General features: G+C 49.3%; 1 protein-coding gene across 2 annotated transcripts in view; it reads left to right on the forward strand.

Annotated features, from left to right (window-relative positions):
• The window catches only part of SMAD6 (SMAD family member 6), a 38780-nt gene extending 30336 nt beyond the window's left edge, over window positions 1-8444 (forward strand). For both annotated transcript variants that reach the window (XM_082290976.1, XM_082290977.1), the window contains exon 4: window positions 7618-8444. In XM_082290976.1, the coding sequence (XP_082147102.1) occupies window positions 7618-8159 (542 nt within the window). In that variant the 3' untranslated portion in view covers window positions 8160-8444. The remainder of the gene's footprint in view (window positions 1-7617) is intronic.
• Window positions 8445-9294: the final 850 nt, after the last annotated feature.

A 9294-nucleotide genomic window follows, 5' to 3' on the forward strand; every position in this document is an offset into this window, starting at 1 on the left:
CACCCTGATGTTCTTAGGAAGTTTGGAAAATGAGGAGGCTCCAGCAGCATCTCTGCAGCCTCTTCATGACATCCTCACCAACTTGGCCTCTGGCTTCCCAAAACAGCTCCAGCACCTCAGTGCCCCCTCCACCCCTTCCTTGGAGGTCTTTTCCAACATTAATGATTCTGGGATTAGTGCTGGTGTGAACCAGCAGGCTTTGGTTTGGTTCAGCCAAAGCCTCTCTCCTCTGGCCCGTCCCCCTCCACTGAGGAGATTCCCAGGCTCGGCTCCAGCACCCAACGTGCACTTCCCAAGCGGCACGATGGAGGAGGGAAGGGGTGTTATTCCTGTTTCTCTTCTGAGGGACCTACTAATTAGTTTCTGCTTTTAAAAGGCTTTGAAGCGCTCAGCCGAAACTTCTCTGGGAGCGAAAACTATGATTATTTATATTTATCCCATTTCCCAGAGCCTCGGCCCCGCCGCAGGATGCTCTGCCGTGCCGCAGCTCTGGCTGCTGGGCGGATTGTCCCACTCCCTGAGGGGTTTCTGACAGCACCTAGAGCTGCTCTGCCAAGCCAGAATGGCTTCCAAAGGCGGATGAGAGCTCAGGAGGTCTCACTTGGCCATCCCAACCCGTGGCCATCCCACTGGGATGTGGTTGGCGTGGCCGGGATTGCAGCCTCCGGACTGATGAACAGTGGGCACAGGGCCAGGCAGGAGCGGCGCAGGGAAGGGAGCCTTGGACATCACGGCAGCGGCTGGAAGGGAATTCTGCTATCCAGTGATTTATGGGGTGATTTCTCCCAGATTCTCAGCGTTTTTCAGGCTCTGGGAGAACAAAAGAAGGATTGCACACATGGCTGGGTGGAGGAGCTGAAAATGTGCAAGTTCTCAACCTAAAAATGGAAAAAAAGGGGGTTTTTCCCCCCAGTTTTGTTCCAGCTTCCCTCACCCTACTGCAGAGGGGACTTGAGAATGAACCTTCTCCCCTGTTTGTGGAGCTGGTGCCTTGCCCAGCTGGCAGCAGCAGGCAGAGGAAAAAGCCAATCCCAACCAGACAATGCTCAGATTTTCATCAAACCTCTGGATTTTACAGAAAATCAATAGTGGGGACCTTCCCTTCCCCACCTTTTCCCCTGTGGTTTTCATCAGCTCGTTTTTCTCCCCATTTTCCAGCTGGTTGGGGTACAGGGGTGGATGCTCCCAGAGATGCCAAGCACGACCCTGGGATTTTGCTGGATTTGGGTTTATCCAGGGCTGGTTTCCAAGAGGGAAGAAGTCCCAGCCAGGCTGTGGTTGATGACAGGTCTGGTGCTTTCAGAAGTGGCAGCCAACGTGGGCGGTGACGTTCAGGGCTCCTTTTGAAGCTGTATTTACATTGTTGTGTTCCTTGGACGTGCCAGGTGTAACGCAGGTACCTGCACAGCCCAGGAGCTGGAAAAGCCGTAGATGTGCCTGGGAAAGCTCTGAGCAAGACAAACTGAGGTTAATGGAGACTGTTGGACTCAAAAACATTTTAAAAACATCCCCTAAATCTCTGAAAACTTTGGCATTTAGAAGTAACTCATAAAAATGCCAGTGAAAAATACCTGAGTTGGGTTTTTCCAGTTTTCACCCTTTGCTGAAATGTCCTTTCTGAAACAGGGGAGCTGGGGGAAAAGCAGTGCCAAAATACCTTAAACTCATGTTCTGGACTGTGGATTTAATGGCCAGGGAAGGTCCATTAGAAGCAAACTCCTTGAGTTTAGCTTGAAAATAAGCTAACTGATGATGACTTCCAAATTTCCGGGCAGAACTAAACATGGCATGTGTTTTGCTTTGAAGGATATAAAAAAAAATTAGCATGAGCTGATGATTTTGCAGAGTGGTTTCTTTTATGCAGAGAAAATTGTTTTCATCCTCATTCTTGGCATTGGCTCCTTGTCCTGTGTTGCTTTTGTTTCTTGGGTTGCCATGGAAATGTCCCCCTTTCCCCCCAGGCCTCTCCACACACCTCTTGCACGGGCTCTGGTGCTCGTCAGACCCTTTTTTTGAACTAATTTAATTAATTAACCCAGCGCAAGTGTTCTTCTGAGTTAATCATCTCCTGGGTTAACAAATTCAATCTGCTGGTGGAGGAGGCTGGGGAGCAGCAGAGCTCTGCTCCAAGGGAAAGGATGAAAGAAGATGAGGAGGAGGATGGTGGATGTGGTGGTAGGGAGGGTTCTTCTCAGCTGTTTTTCCATGGTTTTTGTGGGATGAGTGAGCTGAACTGGTGTCCATGGATGCCCAACAGCCATGTGAGGGTGGAGGAGTTGGGACCCCGCAGTGGCAGCGGTGACACCAGATTAATGACAATATAAAATCACATTCTTGTTTCATAATTGAGATAGGAGCTGGGCTGAATCCTTACATTCAGTGGAGTAAACCAGAAATCTGGGAGAGTTTGATGCTCTGCAGCATGGGAAGGTCCAGCTGGCTGTCCCTGTGGCTGACTTTGGCCATCGGCTGGGCAGCTGGTGGCAGCTTTTCGGGGTCTCTGTGAGCCAGGGAGAATCTTTTCTTGGTGAAAGCTGGGACATTAAAGGATCCTCTGTTGGTCCTGGTCTTTAGGAAAATGTCCAGGAGGAAAACCAGGGCTGCCCATCCTGCTGCTTGCACCCACCTGCCTTTTCCCCTCAGGAGTCCATTGTCCTGCTGTAACAGCAGCTTCCTGCTTCCCTGGAGAAACCAAGGAGGAGTTAGAGAAGGGGACTGAACTGGCCTGTGCTCACCAGGATTTTCACCAGGATGGAGAAGCTCCTGCCCAGCCTCCTGTGTCCATTCCCTGCTGGGATTAGGATGTTGCCTTAAATACACACATTGGGGCCAACCTTGGGGCACTCCCGTGGGCCAAGACAGGGCTCACCAACCCCTCCAAGGTGCCCTCAGAGTCCCACCTGCCACTCCCAGTGAGGACAGGCAGCCAGAAGGTGGCTGCTTTGTGTCCCTGGAGGGGCCCCCCGTGCTGGGGACGGCTCTCAGCCTCTCCCCTGCCAAAGGGGCCATGCCGGGGTCGGTGCCGGTGGCAGGGGGGCTCTGGGGGGCACAGTGATGCATTCCAGCTGAAACTTGTAAGGCAGAGGTATTTTAAGTATATTGGCTTAAGGAAAATGGTTGTGAGCTTTGCTGGGGCAGATTGACAATTAATTTCTTTTTTTTTTCTTTTTTTTTTTTTCTTTTTTTTTTTTTTGCAGAGCCATAAAAATTCCATTTCTGCTGTGGAAAGTTTTAACCCCTTCCTTACCCTGGTGCTTGTTTCATGGGGTATTAATGGGGGATTATTTTAACTGATGGCTCCCTAGTGAACTGTTAATAGATTTTGGAGAAATGTGTGTGTTCTTTGTGCTAGGCTTTTTATCTGCACCTTGTGCACAGTGAGCTGTGTATGGCTGTAACCTTCCTGCTTCCCTGCTCCTGTGTGTTGGGCAGTGTAAATCTAGATCTGTGCTGTGGCAGAGGGGAGGAAAAAGACTGAGCTTGGATCTAATAGTCCAAAAGTGGAATTAAACTGAATGGAAAGATGGGGAGAGAGGAGGTAACTGAGCTCCATGGCCAGTGGAGTGTGAGGGTGCCCTGTGACACAGGAGTACAGGAGGGAGGGACATGGAAATGGGGAGTGGGCTCTGTGTGGGGGGACTTTTGAATATCCTACTTCATTTCCAGATGCCCAGATGTGCATTCAAGTCCCCATCACATCTGGAGAGTGCAGTGATTTATTTTTTATGTGCATGGTCTTCCCTATGGGCACCTCTTAAATGTGTTTTGAGAAGTTCTTCCTTGCAGCCATGTATTGAGGGGTCCATTTGACCTGCTGAGAGGAGGTTTGGTGGCTTTGGGAAAGCCAAACAGTGAATCAGAGCCATTTATTTCATGTGTTTCATGATCTGCCCATGTTTTCCATCCTGCTTTTAAGCGCAACATCAAGCATTGGGGCTGTGCAGCATTTTGTTTTGGAAAAAATCATCTTTCTTTTCTCTTTTAAAGCACTCCTTTGAACTTTACTGGCATAAAACACTGTCAAATCACAGTCTCAAACCTCAAGTTATTTTCTTTACCTCCACACTCTGCAGGGAGCGACAGCAGCAGTGCTGCTAACGCTGAGAGGATTTACAGTGTTTGCTCTCTGCATTTATTCCCAGATCCAGATTCCTTTTGCCTGAGCCATGCAGGAGGCTTTTCCCTTTAAATTCTGGGTTTGATTCTCCTATCTTGTTCCTTTATCTCTAATTGTTTGAATTTACTTCGGGATGTGCTGCGAGACATCGCTGCCGTGGAGGAAGCAGCGACGTGGAGGAAGGAGTAAACACGAGGCAGAGTTTCAGCCCCTCCATCTGATGGATGAAGGTGGCTTCGATGGAGGAGATAGCCCTGACGCCAGCCCCTCTGGAGCTGCTACAAGTTGTAGCTGCCTACAATGATAGTTGTTAAAAACCCGTCCTGTACCACTGCGGGACTCAAATATTTTCCTTTCTTCAAAAAGAAGGCTAACAAGCTTGCCTCTGTTCCAGCAGAAGTGGGAGGGGAAAAAAACAGAACAAAAAAATGGATTTTCTTGTTTGTGCATAAAGGGCAGCATGGAAAAAAAGAGAAGGGAAAAGTGGCATTTATTTAAAAGGCAGAGGAGGAGGTGGTGTTGTGCCGGCCGCCCCTGCTCTCTGCAGAGTGGTAGTGGCTAATAGCTGGAGGCGAAAGTAATACTTGGCAGGGGATGAGACACAGCACAGGCCCCCCTGATTTGGGGGCTTGCTGAAGTGCTTGTTTTATGTCAGGGCTGCGGGATGAGTTCATCTTTGCAGGATTTGGTTGAGTGCACTGGGAGATAAAAGGAGGGAGAGGAACTCACCACGGCACAGGGAGTGCTGAGAGAGGGACCCTGCAACAGCTTCCTGCGGGCAGGCGCTGCTCAGATGGGCCTGTAACTGTCCCCTTTCAGGGCTTTATTTCCCTGTGGGTTGCTTTTTTTGGATTTTAAAGACTTTTCTCTCCCCTGGCCAGAAGAAGTGGATTGAAAGGAAACTTCACACTTCTTGAGGTGCAGCTACGTAAAACTCATGTCCTCACCTGTTTGAAGAAGCACAGGACATCTCCAGGAGTGCTTTGAGTTGGCAGAGCTGTCACTGCCAGGCAGGAGCTGTGGGATGACAGAGATGAGGAGCATATTTGCAGGGGGATGCATTCATGGATGGATGGATGGAGTAAAGTTCCTGCCATAAGTTGCATGGAAGCGCTTTTAATGAGGCTATTTCAGATGCATGTGAAAGCAGGAGGTGTAAAAAGCCCTTCCCCTGTTTTCATTGATGATTTTGCCTAGATAATTCCAAGTTCCTGTAAAGCAGAGATGGCACCAGGGCTGGTGGCACCTCCAGCATGATATTCTTGTAGGATAGGCACTGTTTTCCTCCTGGCTTTGCTTTCTTTGCTTTCCCCACCTCATATATTAATTTGCAGTAAACCATGGGAAACTCCTATTTAAATGTTTATTGCTGACTGTTCCCCAGATTAATTGAGCTGCTGGGGACACTGGAGGTTTGGAGCTGTCCCATCCTTAATCTGTAAGGGAAATGCAGGGGCGGAGCAGTAGTTTCTCAAAAATGAAATGACAAAAACAACGTAGCTAATGGGCATGGAGGGCTTTGAGGAGATTGGGAGGTTAAACAGATGCGGAGCTCAGTAATTGCTACCAGCCTCCAGCCCCGGCACATGAAAGGCCCTGAGCTGGTCTGTAGCCCCCAGACCAACTTGAATGGGACAACAGCAAAACTCAGCATTTGGGGAGAGCTTTGGAAAGGCAGTGGGAGCATCTGCAGGATGTTCCAGGGAAGAGATGCCTGTGGAAACTGGATGCTTTGGAAGATGGATGGGTCTCTGAGCACCCTGGTTTAGTGGAAGTTGGCCCTGTCGATGGCAGGGGGATGGACTGAGATGGTGTCCACAAAAATGTGGCCTGTGGTGGGTGAAGGGGTTGGTTCAGGCTGATGAGCATTGCCCACAGCAAAGGGCATCCTGCTGCCTCCCTGCCTGCCCTGTCACCCCCTCCCCCATGGCCCTCCCCTTAAATTTGTATAGTTACAACTCCAGTTAAACTCCAACAAAGCCGCTTAATTCAAAGCTGGTTAATGGGGAGGGGAGCCCGGTCCCCTCCGGGGTAATTTGAGCTGAAAAGAAGCAGGGCCAGAGGGCTGTGCCTGAAATCCGGTGTGTCAATGGGGGCTCTGGAGCAAAATAATGGCATCACCCCGTGGGCAAGTTAATGGGACATGATGGCACGGAGGCACCGGGGTCAGCAGGCCGCGGGCGCGTGAGGGATTGTCAAGGAGCTTAATGCCGGCCACGGAGCGCGGCTGGCTCGGAGCAGAGCTCCTTGCTGGAAATTCCACGGCAGTTTTCTGTTAACCGGTGTGGTAGGAGCAGGAATGATGTTCAGCAAGTGGTTAATTTGCCCTCTTTGGGGCTCCTTCTTTTCCTGTCTTCCTTCTGGAGACATCATAAATTCTGGAGGCATCATAGATTAAACAGATTTCTGGCAGCCTGTGTCCCTCCCGTCTTCCCTGACTGTAATTCCTAGAAAGAAGAGACGTTTCTCATTGTCTGGAGAGAGTTCCAATGGGTTTTTAGAAGGACATGTATAGTTCATAGCAGCTACTCCCCCTTGGCATGAAGCACTTCCTCAGATTTCATGTTCCCCGTGGGAACATCAGCATCGCTGTCAGAGAATATTACACAGCAGAGACACCCAGCGGGTCACTCATCGAGGCACGTCCTGGACATCCCCCTGGGGTCAGCTCGGCACAAGTTGGGCTTGGAAAGTGGGGATACAGGAGCACAGTGGTGCTGGGGAGCCGCCAGGCTCAGGGCTGGCAGAGCAACACTGGGGCAGTGTCTGTGCCAGCTCCGGTGGGAGGAATGCAGATATCCTGAGGACACGGGGGCCCAGCTGCTGGATGCAGGGTTGGACATTAAATTGGAGAGAGGAAGATGTGCTGAGCTCATGGGAGATGGTGGGCGCCCTGTGGGGTCTCCAGCCTGGGCTTGATCTGTCGGTCTTGGTGGCATTTGATGTAACTGAAGACAGTATTTGGGTGAACACAAGCTTTGAGATGAAGATGGACTTTGGGTTGAGCACAAGTTTTGGATTGAGCACAGATTTCAGGTTAATAGAACTTTTGAGATGAGCACAAATTTTAGGTTAAATACAGATTCTGGCTTGGACACAAATTTTGGGTTGAGTGTGAAATTTGTGTTGAGCACAAGTTTTGGGTTGAGCATAGATTTTGGGTTGAACACAAATACTAGGTTGAACGTGAAGTTTGTGTTGAACGCAAGTTTTAGGTTGAGCACAAAGTTCGGGTTAAATACATGTTTGGAGCTGAATACAAGTTTTGGCCTGAACACAAATTTTGGGTTCAGTGTGAAGTTTGTGTTGAACACAAGGTTTGGGTTGAGCACCATCTTTGGGTTGAACATGAAGTTTATGTTGAACACAAGGTTTGGGTTGAGCACAAGTTCAGTTCTCACTGAGCAAAGCTGATGGGTGGGAGGAGCTGTTTCCCAGCCTCCATCCCTGTCGTTTCCCAGGTGATCCCAGCACTCCTGACTCTCTCTGTCTCCCCACAGACGCCAGCACGTCGCCCGATGCCGTGAAGAGGAGCCATTGGTGCAACGTGGCCTACTGGGAGCACCGGACGCGCGTGGGCCGCCTCTACACAGTGTACGAACAGTCTGTCAGTATCTTCTATGACCTACCTCAAGGAAACGGCTTCTGCCTCGGACAGCTAAACCTGGACAACAGGAGCGAGACTGTGAGAAGGACTCGAAGTAAAATCGGCTACGGGATTTTACTGAGCAAGGAACCGGACGGGGTGTGGGCCTACAACCGCAGCGAGCATCCCATCTTTGTCAACTCCCCGACACTGGACATCCCCAACTGTAGGACTCTGATCGTGCGCAAGGTGATGCCGGGCTACTCCATCAAGGTGTTTGACTACGAGAAGTCCTGCCTGCTGCAGCACACGGCCGAGCTGGATTATGCAGACGGGCCCTACGACCCCAACAGCGTCCGGATCAGCTTCGCCAAGGGCTGGGGGCCGTGTTATTCCAGACAGTTCATCACGTCGTGTCCTTGTTGGCTGGAGATCTTACTCAGCAACAACCGATAACGGGCAGCCTCTGGCAAAAGGAGAACAACAAAAAAAAAACCACACACACAAAAAAAAAAAAAAAAAGACACAGACTATCCCAAATATCATCTACCTAGATTTAATATAAAGTTTTATATATTATATGAAAATATATATTATACTTGTAATTATGGAGTCATTTTTACAATGTAATTATTTATGTATGGTGCAATGTGTATATGGACAAAAAACAGAAAATGCACTTTGGCTTATATAATTCTTTCAATACAGATTTTTAAAAAAAAAAAAAACAAAGAAAAATTATACAGCAAAAATAGGAGAAAGCCCTAATTTTGATGTATGGTTTTTTGAAATATTATTAATACCCAGACAAAAAGCTAATACCAGTCACTCATTGATAATAAAGTATTCGCATTATGGGGGGGGATTTAATTGTCTTTTTTCTTCCCCCCCCCAGCTGAAGTTGGCAGCAGTCAGGGGGTTCCAGAGGGCAGCTGCTGTCTCCCATCTCAGCCAGGACCCTGGAAAACTAATAAATGAGTTGGAAGACTGCAGCTAGCTCCAAGGTGAGGGTGAGTGAGGCCAGCTGGAGAGCCAGGGAGCACTGGGAGGAGGTGAGAGGTAGCTCTCCCATAGCTGTTCTCACTCAGGGCTCTCTGATCTCTCTGATAACATAAAATGTGGTGGGAACATGGTGAGGGTGCACGTCCATGTTTGCACAAATAATTTTTTATCAGTGCTTATCAGTGGGTATCAGAAAAGCAGACTATTCCATGGCCACAAAGCTGCCCAGCAGGACCAGTTTGGATTATCGGCCTTACCCTGGGGTTGTCTGTGAGTCCAGCATGTCCCAGATGTGTTTGATGGTTGAGAAACAAATGGAGGTTTTGAGCAACTCATGGTTGGGTGGATCCTCCTTTGGAGCGTGTCCTGGATTTTGGGAACGTCTCCAGTGCCTTGGCGGAGGTGCCTTGGAGGAGTTGTGAGCAGCTTTGTCCCATAGATCTCCCAGTCTGTCATCCAGGCAATAAGTGATCCAGGAGTGTTGGGGAAGAATATATTTACTCTGAGGAGCAGCTGCAGCCAAAAAAATGTCCTGGTCAGTTGTTCCTGTCCTGGCTGATTTACTCTCCCTGGAAATCCTGGATAAAAT

This window comes from Coloeus monedula, assembly GCF_965178545.1.
Source record: "Coloeus monedula genome assembly, chromosome: 14".
In the NCBI taxonomy this organism is placed as follows: domain Eukaryota; kingdom Metazoa; phylum Chordata; class Aves; order Passeriformes; family Corvidae; genus Coloeus; species Coloeus monedula.